Source organism: Loxodonta africana, chromosome 9, assembly GCF_030014295.1.
Source record: "Loxodonta africana isolate mLoxAfr1 chromosome 9, mLoxAfr1.hap2, whole genome shotgun sequence".
NCBI lineage: Eukaryota > Metazoa > Chordata > Mammalia > Proboscidea > Elephantidae > Loxodonta > Loxodonta africana.
Genome location: NC_087350.1, coordinates 25,520,045 through 25,540,097, shown reverse-complemented (window position 1 = coordinate 25,540,097; position 20,053 = coordinate 25,520,045). Strand labels below are relative to the sequence as shown.

Below are 20,053 nucleotides of genomic sequence, written 5' to 3'. Positions count from 1 at the left end.
CTGTAAAATGGAAGTCAGATCTTAAGGCCTGATTTACAAATAGGTTAAACACTTTTGACAAGAACACTTAACTTTGCCTGGTTTTAAGTTTTATAAAATAGGTGTCACACTGATGTGGTCTTGAGAAACTTGTTTTTCACTCAACATTCTCTTACGGATTCATCCATGTTACTGCCTGGAGATATAAATTCCCTGATTTTTCACTACTGCATAAACCATTCTGTGGTTATAATAAAACTCATTTATTCTACTGAAGATGAACATTTGATTCTTTCCAGTTTCTTTTGGGCGGGGCGGGGGAAGGGCTACTACAAACTTATAAACATTCCTAAACGTGGCCCTTAGGCCACCCATGCACCGTTCTCCACTCCTACCTACAAGTGGACCGAGGAGTAATAAATTTTACCAACTGTCAGTAAACTACGGTCCAAAAGGGCCTACTGCATTTTCTGCATGTAAACTTTTACTGCTCGTTCATCTACATGCTGTCCATGTGCTTTCATGCCTAACCTCTATCACTTGATATTTTCAAATGTCACACTTTACTACCTCAACCAAAAAACCCAAACCCATTCCCATCAGGTTGACTCTGACTCATAGTTACCCTACAGGACAGGGTAGAATTGCCCCACAGTGTTTCCAAGGAGCGGCCGGTGGATCTGAACTGCCAACCTTTTGGTAAGCAGTCAAACACTTAACCACTGCATCACCAGGGCCCCTTCTAGCCACCTGGAAGGTGGAAAAAATGCTATCTCAGCATGGTCTTAATTTGCATTTCTCCAATTAGTGGCAAGGTTGGGCATTTTAAATTTTTTTGCAGTTCATATTTCCTGTAGTGTGAAATACCTGATGTCTCCTGCCTATTTTTTCCTATTTCTATCCTGTGAGACAGTGAGAAGAAAACAAGACTTTTTTTTTTAACCATCTATAATCTGGATATAAACCCTTTTTCAGTTTGGTATTGAAAATACCCACTCCCAACATGGGCCTTGCCTTTTTACATTATGGCATTCTGGTGGAAAATAAGTTAGTTATTTATTTTAAATAAAGTCTAACTTATCAACCTTTCATTTTAAATTTAGTGCTTTTTGTTTCTTAGGTTGCTTCCCACCCTTAGGTCATTACATTAGAACTAGAAATATTCTATATTTTCAGTTCTAACTAGAAATATTCTCCTGTATTTTCTAGTTCTAATGTAAAATTTGCCTTTCTCATGTAAATATTTAATCTATGTTGAATTGATTTTAGTGTGTGATGAATGGTAGAGATCAACTTGATTTTTTTCCCCATATGCTTAACAACTGCCCCTTGCTTTTCCACGTGTATTATCATGTTAGAGTAACAGTGTGGTATTAGCACAGAAATAAATTAACCAGTGGAATGGAACAGAGAACTCAAAAACAGACCCATGTCATGTGTGGAATCTTGATAATATGGAAACCCCGATGAGTGATAGTCACTGCATTGTGAATAATTCTTTTTTTAGGAGTTCTTGGCTATTTTTTGGCCTTTGCTGTCTCATATTATTATGTCGAGTTCTTAAAAAATCCCTAAGATTTTGATTAGAATTGCAAATACTCTATAAATCAATTTTGGGAAAATTGGTACTTTCATTATAGTAAAGCTTCTTATCCAAAAAGACAATTCTTTCCATTTATGTAGGTCTTTCAATAAATTTTATAATTGGTTTTGCATAATTGTTGTTAGATTATTAATTACCTTATTCTTTGTTGTTGCAACTGTACAATACTTTTTTTGCTACTGGCATACAGAAACGCAATTTTAAGCTTATAAACAACATTTAAAGCATATGTAGAGTTTGAAAGAATAATTATAAAGTGACATACCTATAGTCGCCATCGGGTAATTCCCATTAACGGTTTGACTATTCTAACTTTCATGATAGTATCTCTTTGATTTTCTTACTGCTTGTCAACCTATTTATGTATTCCTCAGCAATATAATTTTGCTTTTGAACTTTACTATATAGAATCACTATTATTTTATAACTTTGCTTCACTTGCTTAACATTATATCATCACAATATTGTTCCTTATTGCTATAATTTATTCCTGATGCTGATTAGTATTCCACTGAATAAATCTGCTACAACTGGTTTATTCATTTCTCTCTTGATGGGCGTTTACATTCTTTACAGTTCTGGTTTTAATGAACATTGATGCTTTAAAGTCCTGGTTCACATAGGCACCCATTACAATACAGCATGTATTTAGGAGGAAAGTTGCTGGGTGGTGGGTCATGGACATCTTCAACATTACAGTCTGAAACCTTCAACTGTTAGTTCTTCACAAGCAGTGTACCATATTACATACCCACACCAATACTTCAAATCATCAGACTTTCTGATTTTTGCCAATCTGGAAAATAAGTAATAAGTTCACTGTGGTTTTATTTGCATCCTCCTAATTACTAACAGGGTTGGGCATCTTTCTGCATTTTTTTAGGCCACATGGATATCCTCATTGTTATTAAGTACTTGTTTTCCACCATTCTTCAATGGAGCTGTCTTTTTTGGAAAAAAACTTTCCCTACTCTGATGAGCATAATTTCACTTTCCTAATATATTCTGATGAAAAGAAGCCCTTAATTTTCATATATACCTTTAAAGCTAGTGTTTTTCCTACCCTGAAGTCATAAAAATATTCTCCAAATATTAGCACCTAAAAGCTTTATAATATTGCTTTTGACATTCAGGTCTTCGATTCACCGTAGATGAATTTTTGTGTATGATGTAAGAATCCAGTCCTTTTTTCCATATAGATACTGAACTGCTGAAAGCCATTTATTAAAAAGGTACTTAGTTTTATAAGAAAGCTTGATCTCCAGTTGGGCAAATCCTCCTACCCTGTTCTTCCTCAAGACTGTTTTAGCTATTTTTGGCCCCTTCCACTTCCATATTCCTATTTTAGAAGTGCTTGTCAATAGAAAGGAAAACCTGGTGGTGTACTGGTTAAGTGCTACAGCTGCTAACCAAAAGGTCAGCAGTTTGAATCTGCCAGGCGCTCCTTGGAAACTCTACAGGGCAGTTCTACTCTGCCCTACAGGGTCGCTATGAGTCAGAATCGACTCGACAGCAGTGCGTTTGGCTTTTGGCTTTTGTTGATAGAAAAACAAAATTGTGATTTTGATTGATATCACACTGATTCTACAGATCAATTTAGGGGAAAATGACACCTTTCTGATAAATCTTACAATACATGAATATGGTATATTCCACCACTTATTTAGGTCTTTACCATCTTTCAATAAAGTTTTGTAATTTTCCCAATACGGGTCTTGTACATCATTTATTAGATTCATTCACATGTATTTTTAAAATTTTTAATTATCGTAAAAGGCATTTTTGCTTTAATGCCACTTTCTGCTTGCTACATAATATTATTGTTGGGTGCCATCAAGTGGATTCCGACTCACAGTGATCCCATGTGACACAGCAGAACTTCCCATAAGGTTTTCTTGGCTGTAATCTTAACAGAAGCAGATAACCAGGTCTTTCTCCTCCAGAGCCGCTGGGTGGGTTTGAAACAACCTTTCAGTTAGAAGCCGAGTGCTTAACCATTGCACCCCCCTCCCCCCGCCAAAAATCAGAGTAAAACTGCCCCATAGGGTTTCCAAGATGCGGTTGGTAGATTCAAACTGCTCACCTTTTGGTTAGCAGTTGAGCTCTTAACCACTGCTCCACCAGGGTTCCTGTGTTACCACAGCAGATAAAAATACAAAAAATTATTGAAGCTTCATGTACAGCTTTAGGGTTAGGAACTGGGTTTAGCATGAAAAACCTTTTGTCAGCCTCCCTGCCAGGAAAGCAAAACATAGTATTTCTTATTTCAGAAACTTCTACACTTCTATTAGTATAAGTGGCACAGTGTCTTATGGTTAAACACACATCTGTTCTGTGACACAGCAATTTCATTCTTAGGTTTCTACCCAAGAAAAATTACACATATATTTACAAAAGGACTTATACAAGAATATTTAGGGCAGCATTATTCATAATAGCCCCAAATTGGAAACCACCCAGATGTCCACCAACTGATAAATGGATAAACATGTGGCATACCCATATAATGAAATACTATTAGCAATAAAAAGGGATGAAGTACTGATACAAGCTACAATATGTATGAACCTCAAAAACACCATGCTAAGTGGAAGAACGACTCTGGGTGGTGCAAATGGTTAACGCACTTGGCTGCTAACAAAAAGGCTGGAGGTTCTAGTCCATCCAGAGGCACCTGGGAAGAAACACCTGGTGATATACTTCCGAAAAATCAACGACTGAAAACCCTATGGATCACAGTTCTACTCTACCACACATGGGGTCAACAGGAGTTGGAGTTGACCCAATAGCAACCGGCTAAGTAAAAGTCGTCAGCCACAAAAGACTACATATCATATGACTTTATACAAAATGTCCAGAATAGGCAAATCTACAGAGACAGAATGTAGACTGGCAGCTACCTAGACCTGAGGCGGCTGGGCTCATGCTAATGAGCATGAGGTTTCTTTTTAGGGTGACAGAAATGCTCTAAAAGTAGATTACAGTGATGGCTACACAACTCAGTAAATATACTAAAATCTACTGAATAGTATACTTAAAATGGGTGTATTTTATAGGATGTTAATTATCTCTCAAAGAACCTGTTCAAAATGTTATAAAGACTTTACTCTAATGGGCAATGGAAACAATCCAAACGTCCACCAAGAAAGAATAAATGCATTTTTTAACATTCACACCATGAAATACAATTTAGCAATGAAAAGGAACAAACTACTGATACAAATAAGCACATGGATAAATCTTCAAACATTCTGCTAAGAGAAAGAAGTCAGACCAAAAGAATAACAGACTGTATGCTTTAATTTAAATAAAGAGGAAAAACTAATACATGGTAGTAGAAATCACAACAATGCTTACTTCTGTGGGAAAGCAAATGACCTGATGGGGCATGAGAGAACTTTCCGGTGTGATGAAAATTTTCTTTACTTTGATAGGGATCTGGGTAATCTAAGTATATGAATGTTTCAGAACGCATCAAATGATACACTTAAGACCCATGTATTTTACTGTGTGAAAATTATACCTAAATTAAAAATTTTGAAAAACAAAAACAATCCAGCTTTCTACTAGGTAGTTATTTCCTAACTGAAGAACATACCATTTACACAGAAGAATTAACTGATAAATACGAATGCTTAGATCAACAACTACTTTATTTCCACAGGCTCTAAGTTACCTCCCAGGAGAATAGTTCTCCCGGCTTTACAGTTTTAAGGTACCTGAAATATGAAGTTACACACAAACCTCAATATGGCCCATCTACATGAATTATTTCTCTTTTGCCACACTTGAGCGCTTTTAACTTATTCTAACAGGAAACCTAAATAATGGTATTCTTCAAATGAGCTATTATATAGAGGACAATGTTTTATATCACCACGCATCTGTCAATTTGTTGTACTGTAGGGGACTGTGTGTTGCTGTGATGCCGGAAGCTATGCCACCGGTATTCAAATACCGGCAGGGTCAGCCATGGAGGACAGTTTTCAGGTGAGCTTCCAGACTAAGACAGGCTAGTAAGAATGACCTGGCAGTCTACTTCTGAAATGAAGTAGCAGTGAGAAACTTATGAATAGCAGCAGAACGTTGCCTGATATAGTGCCGGAAGATGAGGCCCTCAGGTTGGAAGGCACGCAAAAGACGACTGGGGAAGAGCAGCTTCCTCAAAGTAGAGTTGACTTTAATGACGTGCATGGACTCAAGCTTTCAGAAGCTTCATTTGCTGATGTGGCAGAACTCAAAATGAGAAGAAACAGCTGTAAACATCCACTAATAATCTGAATGTGGAATGTACTAAGTACGAATCTAGGAAAATTGGAAATTGCCAAAAATGAAATGGGATGCATAAAGGTTGATATCCTAGGCATCAGTGAGCTGAAACGGATTGGTATTGGTCATTCCAAATTGGACAATCGCATGGTTTACTATGCCGGGAATGACAACTTGAAAAGTAATGGCAATGTACTCATCATCAAAAAGAACATTTCAAGATCCTCCAATACAATGCTGTCAGCGATAGAATAATATCCATATGCCTACAAGGAAGATAAGTTAATACAGCTATTATGCAAATTTACGCACCAACCACTAAGGCCAAAGATGAAGAAACTGAAGATTTTTACCAATTCCTGCAGTCTGAAATTAATCAAACATGCAACCAAGGTGCACTGATAATTACTGGCGATTGGAATTCAAAAGTTGGAAACAAAGAAGGATTGGTAGTTGGAAAATATGGCCTTGGTGACAGAAATGATGCTGGAGACTGCATGACAGAATTTTGCAATACCAACAACTCTTCGTTGCAAATGCTTTTTTCAACAACAACGGCGACTGTACACACGGACCTTGACAGATGGAATACACAGAAATCAAATCAACTACATCTGTAGAGACAATGGAGAAGCTCAATATGTCCAGATAGAACAAGGTCAGGGGCTTACTACTGACCATCAATTACTCATATGCAAGCTCAGGCTGAAGCTGACGAAAAGTCCATGAGAGGAAGGACAATACTCAATATAGGGAAGGTCAGCTCAACTGGACTGGACCAAAAGCAAAGAAGTTTCTGGGATAAACTGAATGCTTCAAAGGTCAGCGGAGCAAGGGTGGGGGTTTGGGGACTATGGCTTAAGGGGACTTCTAAGTCAATTGGCAAAATAAATTCTATTATGAAAACATTCTGCATCCCACTTTGAAGTGTGGCGTCTGGGGTCTTAAATGCTAACACGTGGCCATCTAAGATGCATCAATTGGTCTCAACCCACCTGGATCAAAGGAGAATGAAGAACACCAAGGTCACATGATAACTATGAGCCCAAGAGACAGAAAGGGCCACGTGAACTAGAGACTTACATCATCCTGAGACCAGAAGAACTACATGGTGCCTGGCCACAACCGATAACTGCTCTGACAGGGAGCACAACAGAGAATCCCTGAGGGAGGAGAACAGTGGGATGCAGACCCCAAATTCTCATAAAAAGACCAGACTTAATGGTCTGACTGAAACTAGAAGAATCCCAGCGGTCATGGTCCCCAAACCTTCTGTTGGCCCAGGACAGGAACCATTCCTGAAGACAACTCATCAGACATGGAAGGGACTGGACAATGGGCTGGAAAGAGATGCTGATGAAGAGTGAGCTACTTGTATCAGGTGGACACTTGAGACTGTGTTGGCATCTCCTGTCTGGAGGGGAGATGGGAGGGTAGAGAGGGTTAGAAACTGGCAAAACCGTCACGAAAGGAGAGACTGGAAGGAGGGAGTGGGCTGACTCATCGGGGGAGAGTAAGTGGGAGTATGTAGTAAGGTGTATATAAGCTTATATGTGAGAGACTGACTTGATTTGTAAACTTTCACTTAAAGCACAATAAAAATTATATATAAAAAAAAAAAGTCCATGAGAGCCAAAGTACAACCTTGAGTATATCCCACCTGAATTTAGAGGTCATCTCAAGAAGAGCTCTGACGCCTTGAACACTCATGACCGAAACCAGACGAGTTGTGCGATGACATCAAGGACATCACACATGGACAAAGTAAAAGGTCTTTAAAGACAGGAAAGAAAAAAAAGACCAAAACGGATACCAGAAAAGACTCTGAAACTTGCTCTTGAATGAGGGGTAGCCAAAGCGAAAGAAAAAAATGATGAAGTAAAAGAAGTAAACAGAAGATTTCAAAGGGTGGCTCAAAAAGACAATGTAAAGTATTATGATGGCATGAGCAAACAGCTGATAGAAAACCAAAAGGGAAGAACATTCTCAGCATTTCTCAAGCTGAAAGAACTGAAGAAAAAAATTCAAGCCTCGAATTGCAATACTGAAAGATTCTACGGGAAAATATTAAACGATACAGGAAGCATCAAGAGAAAATGGAAGGAATACACAGTCACTGTACCATTTCAGAAGGCAGCATATGATCAGGACCGAATGGTAGTGAAGGAAGAAGACCAAACTGCACTGAAGGCACTGGTGAAAAACAAGGCTCTGGGAACTGACAGAATACCAATTGAGATGTTTCAACAAACAGATGCAGTGCTGGAAGTGCTTACTCATCTATGCCAAGAAATATGGAAGACAGCTACCTGGCAAACCAACTGGAAGAGATTCATATTTACGGCTATTCCCAGGAAAGCTGATCCAACCAAATGCAGAAATTATCAAACAATATCATTAATATCACATGCAAGCAAACTTTTGCTGAAAATCATTCAAAAGCAGCTGCAGCAGTATATTGACAGTGAACTGCCAGAAGTTCAAGCTAGATTCAGAAGAGGACGTGGAACCAGGGATATCACTGCTGATGCCAGACAGATCATGGCTGAAAGCAGAGAATACCAAAAAGATGTTTACCTGTGTTTTATTGACTGTTATGGCATTCAACTGTGTGGATCATAAGAAATTACAGATAACATTGCAGAGAATGGGAATTCCAGAACACTCAATTGTGCTCACAAGGAATCTGTACATGCATCAGGAGACAGTGGTTTGAATAGAACAAGGGAACACTGCACGGTTTAAAGTCAGAAAAGGTGTGCATCAGGGTTATATCCTTTCACCACATCTACTCAATCTGTATGCTGAGCAAATAATCCAAGAAGCTGGAATACATGCAGAAGAACAGGGCATCAGGGTTGAAGGAAGACTCATTAACAACCTGCGTTATGCAGATGACACAACCTTGATTGCTAAAATTGAAGAGGACTTGAAGCACTTACTGATGAAGATCAAAGACCACAGCCTTCAGTGTGGATTACACCTCAACATAAAGAAAACAAAAACCCTCACAACTGGACCAATAAGTAACATCATGATAAACAGAGAAAAGGCTGAGGTTGTCAACGATTTCATTTTACTTGGATCCACAATCGACACATGTGGAAGCAGCAGTCAAGAAATCAAAATACACATTTCACTGGCAATATCGGCTGCAAAAGACCTCTTTAAAGTGCTGAAAAGCAAAGATGTTACCTTGAGGACTAAGGTGGGCTTGACCCAAGCCATGGTGTTTTCGATCACCTCATATGTATGCAAAAGCTGGACAATGAATACGGAAGATGGAAGAAGAACTACTGACGCCTTTAGATTTTGGTGTTGGAGAAGAATACTGAATATACTGTGGACTACCAAAAGAACGAACAAATGTGTCTTGGAAGAAGTGCAACCACAACGCTCCTTAGAAGCAAGGATGGCAAGACTGCGTCTCACGTACTTTGGACATGTTGTCAGGAGGGATCAGTCCCTGGAGAAAGTCATCATGTTTGGTAGATGGTCAGCGAAAAAGAGGAAGACGCTCAAAGAGATGGACTGACACAGCGGCTGCAACAATGGGCTCAAGTATAGCAACAACAGTGAGGAAACCGTGCAACTGTGCAGTATTTCGTTCTGTTGTGCATAGGGTTGCTACGAGGCAAAACTGGCTCGATGGCACCTAACAACAAGTCTACTTTCTTCTATCTCCTAGGGTAGACCCTGATGGGCTCAAGTTTTGAACTTATTTGAAATAATTAAGTATTATTAACCTCTTACTATGCAATTTATTACTATGCTATTTTTTTTTATGCATGGGCTACTCTCATGGATCTTGAAATCTTCTGAGAAAGACGGAAACTAATACATGAAACATAAACACAATAATTAAATGTTCTTAGCATGTCAAGGACTGCAAATACCTGTAAAGCATGCAGCCTCTTTTATAAATGGCAAACACCTTTAATTGATACTGGAACTTTTTCTTGCTGAGCAGGATGCAGTCTCAGGGTTATTCTTAATGCAGAGCTCCATGAAGGCCCTATCATATGTACTAGAAGTGGCAGAGGAAATGAAACCTATGTGTCTCCCTGTTGTAAGTGTTATAGAAAATATACAAGAGAAGCAGACCAAGAAAGGCTACAGGTCAGGGAATTGTTTACTGAGAAGGCAGAGCATTCATTCTTCAACCAATATTCATTTATGTTACCTACTACGGGCCAGAAATTAGGGCTACTGGAGAAACAAAGGAAACTCTGGTAGCATGGTTACGCATGGTTAAGCGTTTGGGTGCTAACCAAAAGGTCAGTAGTTCAAATCTACCAGGTGCTCCTTGGAAACTCTATGGGGCAGTTCTACTCTGTCCTATAGGGTCGCTATGAGTCGGGATCCACTTAAGAGCAATGTGTTTGTTTGAGGAAACAAAATCAACAAGACATGGTCTCAGACTTCCAAGAAGTCCAATTATAGTGATAAAGTAAAACAGTGATAAGACAGGGTGTTGAGTGCTATGAGGTATACACAGGGTGTTCTGAGCATCTAAACAAGGCCATGACCAGGGAAAGCTTCCAGGAAAAAGTGACCACTTGGCCAAGTTTTGAACTATATGTAGAAGTGAGGCAAGTAAAGGATAATGGAAGGGGATAAAAATACATGGGCAGATAATGTAGTATGAAAAAACAGTGTTCAGAAAAACTCAAATAATTTTACATGGCTTAGCAAAAAAATCAATCTTAAAATATGAGAGATTTTTAAAAGTAGTAAGGGAAGGGCAAGGGCTGGGGTGGAAGACTACTGGTTTTCATCATAAACTCTACCATTCATTTTATTACTATATGCATATATTCCCTAAATAAAAATTTAATGAAGAACAAACTCTAATGAAATCATGGATCTAGGAAATAATCATTAATCACTGTTAAAAGCTTTGGGTGAAAGGCTGATAGGAAGCTTTATAATGCTGACAACACTTGGACACACTGATTAACTTCTTATTTTAGAATAATTTTAGATTTACCGAAATTATATAAAGACAGCACAGAGAGTTAAGTATAACCCTCACCCAGTTTCCTCTGCTGTTAACGTTTTACATTACCATAGTACATTTGTTACAACTAAGAAATAGTGGTACATTACTATTAACTAGACTCCAGATTTTATTCAAATTTTACTAGTTTTCCCCTAATGTTCTTTATGTTCCAGGATCTCATCCATGACGGCACGTTACATTTAGTCTTCAAGTGTCCTTAGCCTACTTTGGTCCGTAAGTTTCTCAGCCTTTGTTTATTATGACCTTAACAGTTTTGAGGAATACCGGTCAGGTATTTTCTAGAATGCCACTCAATTTGGATTTGTCTGATGTTTTTCTCATGCTTAGAATGGAGTTACGGGCTTTGCAAAAAGACCAGAGGTGTGGTGCTATTTTCAATAAATCACATTAAGGGTACAGGTCATCACCATGACCTATAACTGAATATGTAGACACTGATCACCTGCTCAAGGTTGTGTTCACCATGTTTCTCCACTGTAAAGTTACTTTCCCTCCCTTTCCATACTGTACTCTATGGAAACGAGTCATTAATTGTAGCTCATGCTGGGGAAGTACAGGAAGGATAAGAGCAGTAAGGTCTACCTCCTAAAGGGGAAATAGCTACATAAATTATTTTGAATTCTTCTGTATAGGAGATTTGTCTCTTCTCCCCCATCCATCTATTTACCTATTCAATAACTTATTTGTATTAGTAGTGACTCCTGGGATTTACTTTATACTTTAGGTACCAATATTATGTTATTTACTTCGATGCTCAAACTGTTCCAGCTCTGGCTATAGGGAGCTCTTTCATTCTATTTTTTAAACACCTCCTCACTTTATGGCACTACAAAATGCTTCAGGCTCATCTTGCATATTCCCTGTTGCAGTCCCAGAAGTAGCCATTTCTCCAAGGAGCCCTGGCTCCTTTTATTGGAGACTGTTATTAGAACCACTGATCAATTTCAACATCATAAAAATGACTATTCTATAACTCCTGATTTGATATGATAAAGAGTACATCATACTATCTAGGAAGTATTCTTGCCTCAAAAAATTGAACTTGAATCTATTAAGATTCTAAAACTAATGAATGGTTTATAGGAAATACACGGAACACTACGAACACAGTAAACTACATACTGGGGATTCGATCAACAAAACCCAGAATGTTGGAAATGCAACAGACCAAAAAACCTATCAATTAAAACAGACATCAGATTGCAAGGAGCCAACCAAGGTAGAACAAGTGGTTTCTATTCTCCTGGAGCAAGAGAGGAAGGAGAATCAGGAATAGGAGGAAAAATTGGAATGTGTGGCTAATTGCCTCCATGAACAAATGGCTCCTTTGCCTTGAGATCGTAACTTGATGGTGCCCGGCTACTACAACTGAATGTTTTGATAAAAAAAATTCTATAGCAGAATCTTGATCAAAAGGGGGAAAATGCAGGACAGAATTTCAAATTTTCATGGACTCCAGAATTTCTGAAGCCATTGAGGCTGGATAAACCCAAGAAACTACTGCCCTGAAATAACCTTTAAACTTCAAACCTTAAACCGAAACTATCCCCTGAAGTCCTCTTTGTACCAAAAAACAGCTTATCTTAATTAGTGAAGTATGTCTGATTTGAGCATTGTGCTCTCCTAAAGAATTATCTATGTGAGAACAAACTGACAACAGCAACTGGAAAGGTTGGGTGGGAAGCTTAGGGGGCAGTGAATTTAAGATAACGATGTGAAACAATTTGGAAAAGTGCAGCAAGAATGGTAGTACAACTTGAAGAATGTAATCAATGTCACTGAATTGTACATACGGAAATTGCTAAGATGGTGTATGTTTTGCTGTGTATACTATATTTTTATGCAAATAGTGTATGCCTTCTACACTTGTCTGCCAACTGCACCCTTCCCCTCCCTGTGAGATATTTTCCTAAGTGCTGCTATACCAATCTTTTTACATGTTGCTGTAAAAATAAAATTAGCATAGTGAGCTTATAAAAATACTTCACAGGGAGAGGGTGAGGTTAGCAAACAAATGTAGAAGGAGTGTGTTACTGGTGTAAAGATATGGTATTTTCAACAAAAAATTTATTTTAAATTTTAAATGACATAAGAAACAAACAAAAAGGTATCAAACAAATGCAATTAGTGGACCTTGTTGCTATCTAAATACAACAAATCAACTAGAAAAGTTTTTTTACATAATTCGGGAAATTTGAAAACAGGCTGGATATTTGGTATTAAAACATCCATTGTTAAATGTTTTACGTGTAATAGTGGCACTATGTTAAAAACAAAGAAAACATCTTACCTTTAAAATACACATACTGAAATATTTATTGGTGAAATTAAGATGTCTGGGATTTGCTTTGAAATAATACAGTTATGGGAGACTAGTGGAAATACAGACAAAACAAGATTGGTCATGTGTTGTGAGCTGTTAAAGTTGAGTGAGGAGTACATGGGGGGGGTCATTGTTTTATTTTTGGATTCTTTTTTTTTTTTTAATCTCTAATAATTTGGAATAGTGTACCAAGAAATAAAAGAGAAGGGCTCTCTGGGTACATTAAACTAGTTAGAAATATTTGTTTTATTACTGGCCTCCCCACCCCTTTTCTTCTAGTGACAGCTCCTACTTCATATGGGGAATTATTTGCCACCATGACATACAATTCTGGAATAACTAGCAATCACATTATCATTACATCTTCCTAATCTCTCATTCTGCCCTTTGCTAATTCTCCCTGGTATTTCCAAGCTGGAAGTGGAAGAATGGCTCTCTTTTCCTTTGGATCTCTAATTGCAAGGATGTAATCCAAGATCCCCCAGTAATCACGTCCTGAGGTGAAGCCACAGACAGCAACTGAGCAGGGGAAGAGAGAGAGAGAGAAATGGAAAGTCCCAAAGTTGCCTAATCCCTGAATACAGTCAACTCTGAGACCAGCTCTCTTCCTTTTCTTCCACGTTTGGGTATAGGAACCAAGTAAGCGCCCCTTTTTTGCTTATGCTGGATTGAGCTGGACTTCAGTTACTTACAACCAAGGACAGCTAACAAATACAAATAAGCAAAGGCGTGGTAACAAGAAATAAGCTCAGCACCATCAAGAGGAGTGGGAAATAGGAGAACTAATTGGGTAAAGCCATATTTTAGGTGAGTTTTTTTTTTTTTTTTTTTTAACTTTTATTGTGCTTTAAGTGTAAGTTTACAAATCAAGTCAGTCTCATACAATTTAGGTGAGTTTTCTAAAAGCTAGGTGAAATTTGTTTTTAAAATTAAATAGTCTATTACTGGAGTCCCTGGATGGCACAAATGGTAAAGCGCTTGACTGCCAGCCAAAAGGTTGGTGGTTCAAACTCACTCGGTGGGGCATCAGAAGACAGGCCTGGCCACCTGCTTCCGAAAGGTCACAGCCTTGAAAACCCTATGGAACAGTTCTCTGCACACACGGGGTTGCAATGTGCTGGAATTGACTTGACGGCAACTAATAACGACAACTTATTTATCGCTACTCTCCTGTGTTTTGGTACTATTAATACTGATAGGGTTCCTTTTTTACTGTATATTTTATTATTTATTTCAATCATAGATCATTTATCATAATTTTAGAAATCAACAAATCCAACCTTACTTTTCAGCTAGTAAGTTGTTGTTAGGTGCTGTCGAGTCAGTTTCAACTCATAGTGACCCCATGTACAACAGAACAGAAACACTGCTCAGTCCTGTGCCATCCTCATGATCACTGTTATGCTTGAGCCCACTGTTGCAGCCACCGTGTCAATCCATCTCATCAAGGGTCTCCCTCTTTTTCACTGACCCCTCTACTTCATGAAGCATGACGTCCTTCTCCAGGGACTGTTCCTTCCTGATAACATGTCCAAGGTGTGCAATGAATTAGTCATCTAGTGCTGCCATAACAGAAATACCACAAGTGGATGGCTTTAAAAAAGAGAAATTTATTTTCTTACAGTCTAGTAGGTTACAAATCCAAATTCAAGGTGTTGGCTCCAGGGAAAGGCTTCTTCTCTCTGTTGGCTCTGGAGGAAGGCTTCCCCCTGGTTGAGGAGCTTCTCAGGTACAGGGACTCCTTGTCCTGAGGACACGCTCTGCCCCTGGTGCTGCTTTCTTGGTGGTATGAAATCCCCAACTCTCTGCTTGCTTCCCTTTCCTTTTATCTCTTGATAAAGGCCACAACCCACAGAAACTCCCTTTACCTTGAGATCAGAGAGGCGACCTGAGTCAGGGTGGTGGTACAATGCCACCCTAATCCTTTCAACATAAAATTACAATCACAAAATGAAGGACAACCACACAATACTGGAAATCATGGCCTAACCAAGTTGATACACACATTTTTGGGGGGAGAGAGGCAAAGTCTCACCATTCTCGCTTCCAAGGAACACCCTGGCTGTACTTCTTCCAAGAAAGACTTGTTCGTTCTTCTGGCAGTCCATGGTATATTCAATATTCTTCCCCAATATTGTAATTCAAAGGCAGTGATTCTTCTTCAGTCCTACTTAGTCACTATCCAGCTTTCCCATGTATATAAGATGAATTAAAATATCATGGCTTGGGTCAGGTAAACCTTAGTCCTCAAAGTGCCATCTTTGCTTTTCAACACTTTAAAGAGGTCTTTTGCACCAGATCTGCCCAATATAATATGTTATTTGATTTCTGGACTGCTGCTTCCATGGGCGCTGACTGTGGACTCAAGTAAAGTGAAATCCTTCACAGCTTAAGTATTTTCTCCATTTATTATGATGTTGCTTACTGGTCCGGTTGTAAGGACTTTTGTTTTATGCTGCGGTGTAATCCAGGCTGTGATCTTTGATCTTCATCAGTAAGAGCTCCAAGTCCTCTTTGCTTTCTGCAAACAAGGTTGTGTTATCTGCGTATCACAGGTTGTTAACTAGTCTTCCTCCAGTCTTGATACTGCATTCTTCTTCATACTGTCCAGCTTCTCGGATTATTTGCTCAGCATACAGACTGAATAAGCATGGTGAAAGGAAACAACTCTGACCCACATTTTTTTATTTTAAACCATGCAGTATCCCCTTGTTCTGTTCCAATGACTGCCTCCTGGTCTATGTACAGGTTCCCATGAACACGATGAAATGTTCTGGAATTCCCATTCCTCACAATCTTAGCCATAATGTGTTATAATCCACACAGTTGAATGCCTCTGCATAGTCAATACAACACAGGTAAACATATTTCTGGTATTTTCTGCTTTCAGCCAAGATCCACCTGACATCAGCAATGATATTCCTCGTTACACATTCTCTTCTGAATGCAGCTTAAATTCCTGGCAGTTTCCTGTTGATGTATCGCTGCCACCGTTTTTTAATTATCGTCAGCAAAATTTTACTTGTGTGTGATATTGTTCGATAATTTCCTCATTCTGTCAGATCATCTTTCCTTGGAATGGGCACAAATACTGATCTCTTCCAGTTGGCTGGCCAGATAGCTGTCTTCCAAATTTCTTGGTATGGAAGAGTACCTCCAGCACTGCATCCGTTTTTTGAAACATCCATCAATTCCTAGAGCCTTGTTTTTCACCAGTATCTTCAGTGTAGCTGAAGATGGTATATTCAATATTCTTCAATATCATTGGCTCCTGATCATATGCTACTCCCTGAAATGGCTAAACGTTGATCTACACTTTTTGGTACAGTGGCTCTCTGTATTCCTTCCATCTCGTTTTGATGCTTCCTGCATCATTCAATGTTTTGCCCATAAACAAAAAAACCAAACCCACTGCTGTTGGGTTGATCCCGGTTCACAGCTACCCTATAGACAGAGTAGAACTGCCCACAGGGTTTCCAAGGAGTGCCTGCTGGATTCTAACTGCTGACCTTTTGACTGGCAGCCAAGCTCTTAACACTATACCAGCAGGGTTTCCATTTTGCCCACAGAATCCTTCAAACTTACAACTTGAGGCTTGAATTTTTCTTCAGTTGTTTCAGCTTGAGAAATGCTAAGTGTGTTCTTCCCTTTTCGTTTTCTGACTCCAGGTCTTTGCATATTTCTTCTTAAGCAGTCCTTTGAAATTGTGTGTTCAGCTCCTTTACATGATCATTTCTTCCATTTGTTTTAGCTACTCTACACTCAAGAGCAAGTTTCAGAGTCTCTTCTGACATTCATTTTGTCTTTCTTTCCTTTTTTTTCTTCATGTATGATGATCTTGGTGTCATCCAACAACTTGTCTGGTGTTCCATTATTAGTGTTCAATGCACAAATCTATTCTTGAGATGGTCTCTAAATTCAAGTGGATATACTCAAGGTCGTACTCTGGCTCTCATGGACTTGTTTAAATTTCAACTTCAACCTGAACTTGCCTATGAGAAACTGATCGTCTGTTTCGCAGTTGGCCCAGTTCTGACTGATGATATCGAGCCTTCCCATTGTCTATTTCCAGAGGTGTAGCTGATTTGATTTTCCATCTGGTGAGGTCCACATACATAGTTGCTGTTTATGTTGCTGAAAAAAGGTATTTGCGATGAAGAAGTCGTTGGTCTTGCAAAATTCTATCCTGCAATCTCTGGTGTTGTTTCTATCACCAAGGCCATATTTTCCAACTACCGATCTTTCTTCTTTGTTCTCAACTTTTGCATTCCAATCACCAATAATTTATCAGTGCATCCTGACTGCATGTTTGATCAATTTCAGTCTGCAGAAGTTGGTAAAAATCTTCAATTTCGTCATCTTTGGCCTTAGTGGTTGGTTCATAAATTTGAATAATAATCATATTAACTGGTCTTCCTTGTTGGTGTATAGACATTATCCTATCACTGACAGCACTGCACTTCAGGATACGTCTTGAAATGTTCCTTCAGACGATGAATGCAATGCATTCCTGTTCAATTTGTCATTCTTGGCACAGTAGACCACACGACTGTCTGATTCAAAACGGCCAACAGCAGTCCATTTCAGCTCACTAATGCTTAGGATATTGATTTTTATGCATTCCATTTCATTTTTGACTTCCAGTTTTCCCACATTTATACTTTGTACATTCCATGTTCTGATTATTAATGGGTGATGCAGCTGTTTCTTCTCATTTTGAGTCATGCCACATCAGCAATGAAGGTCCTGAAATCCTGACCCCATCCAGGTCATCAAGGTCAACACTACCGTGAAGAGGCAGCTCTTCCCAGGCATGTTCTGAGTGCCTCCCGACCTGCGGGCTCGTGTTCTGGCCCCGTATCAGACAACGTTCCGCTGCTGTTCGTAAGGTTCTTGCTGGCCGATTTTCTCAGAAGTAGACCACCAGGACCTTCTGCTTAGTCTGTTTTAGTCTGGAAGCTCCGCTGAAACCTCCCACCATTGGTGGCCCTGCTGGTATCTGACATACCTGTGGCATAGCTTCCAGGATCACAGCAACATGCAAGCCACCACAGTAGGACAAACTAACAGATGCGTGGTAGAAATATTACTAAAATACTACATAAATCAGGTTTTTATCCTATACAAACAAAAATCTAATGATTATTTTCTATTTTCCTCCTTATTCCTTTGAGTTTACTTTTAAAAATAAAGGCAAATATAACGAGGGCCTAAAGTGAATAAATTACTTATTCAAGCTCATTTAACCACCTAAAGGTAAACATGGTGAAGATAAACTGCAATAAAAAAGGAGAAGGCTGTGGAGCCAGATAGGACTGGTTTTGTTCTCCAGCTCCCTCCCTCACCCAAGGGCATTCTATTGTAATATAATTTTTAAATTAGTAGTACACAGACATTACAGAAAATTCAAAAGTTTATACAGTGAAAAGTAAGCCCTTCTTTTATGTCTGTCTCAGTAATCCCCTCTTCCCTACCTTTGGCAACTACTGTCATAATTCTTACATACCCTTCCAGAGATGGTCTATTCAAGCATACTGAAGACTTGATCTTTCAGGCCTCAAGACATATGATGATCACTAAAATTTTAAAGCTATAGGACATATTAGAAGGACTGGCATCATGAAGGCTGGATAAAAATGGGACTAAGAGAAACGGGTACATATGCTATACTCTTCCCACCAGTACAGGTACTTAAAAAGACAACATATTAAGATGAAAAAACAAACAAAAAAGTAACTTTAAAGATCATACAATGCTCCTTACAAGTTATTATAAGCTAAGGTTTTACAAAGAGGTATGTACAAGAACCTACTCTCTTATTCATTCTACTTATCTCGAATTCTCTTGGGATGTTCTTGACTACACTGTAGTGAAGGGGTCTGGGTAGCAGTGGTAGCCAATATCTCTCAGACATCTAACGGAGAAAAGCTAATTGTCTCCCTTTCTCCATTCTAGCAAGTGTCATTTCTATTCTAATTGTTGCAGCGTGAGAGAGATTACAAAGAATTGGGTCGAAAAGGAAGCACTGAAAAAAAAACATGAAAGATACCAACAAAACCAGGCATGTATGTAGGCTTTGCACAATCCTCTAACAGTGAATGGTAAGAGATGTAACTATCCAGGTTAACCTCACCAATGGGTAAAACTACATAATCACAGGTCACTTCGCAATTTCTTTAATTCCAAAATACCTTGAGAGACAGTCTCAGGGTAAGTTTTTAGCGAAGATTAAAATACAGTCTTAAGACTGTTTCGCCACTTTCCTCTGAAATTTTAAGTTTGGCACTCAAGTAGCAGGCCTTCTGATCCACAAAAAAATTCAGAATAATAAAGCCAAATTATATTATACTTCACATACATTATTTATTTTTATTCTACTATGATGTATCTTATACCCTTATAATATTCAGAAGCATGATTAGGTTCACTCAAAAAAACCTATGGGTTATCCTTTCAATGGCCATAAGTTGTAAAAGACTTACTGCTAAGCATTAAGAGTATTATTCTTAAAATGATCAAGTATTTTCTAGAATGAAGATGGTTAAATTAAGACTTACCTCAGACTTTTTACTAACGTGATCTGTAAATGAAAAAAAAAAAAAAAACAAATGGTGCAACTTCACTGAAGGAAATCAACACACAGAATTCTTTAACATATAAAAAATTCCAAGTATCTGAAAATAATTTCAAAATTACAGTAAGAGTTTTAGAAGTCATCTAGGGGTTTTCTAGAACTCAGGTCTGATTTATTTTTCTAGGGATTAGAGTCTACCATTAATTTGCTCAGCCTAGGGATCAGGCCTTACTAGTGTTACAAGAACTCAGTAAACACCACCCACACCAAAGGGTATTATTT

At 38.6% G+C, this 20,053-nt stretch overlaps 1 protein-coding gene across 4 annotated transcripts in view; it reads right to left on the bottom strand.

The window, feature by feature from the left end:
* GKAP1 (G kinase anchoring protein 1) overlaps positions 1-20,053 on the bottom strand; it is a 94,259-nt gene that overhangs the window by 26,094 nt on the left and 48,112 nt on the right. For all 4 annotated transcript variants that reach the window (XM_064291191.1, XM_064291190.1, XM_010587487.3 and 1 more), the window contains one exon: positions 19,755-19,777. In XM_064291191.1, the coding sequence (XP_064147261.1) occupies positions 19,755-19,777 (23 nt within the window). The remainder of the gene's footprint in view (positions 1-19,754; positions 19,778-20,053) is intronic.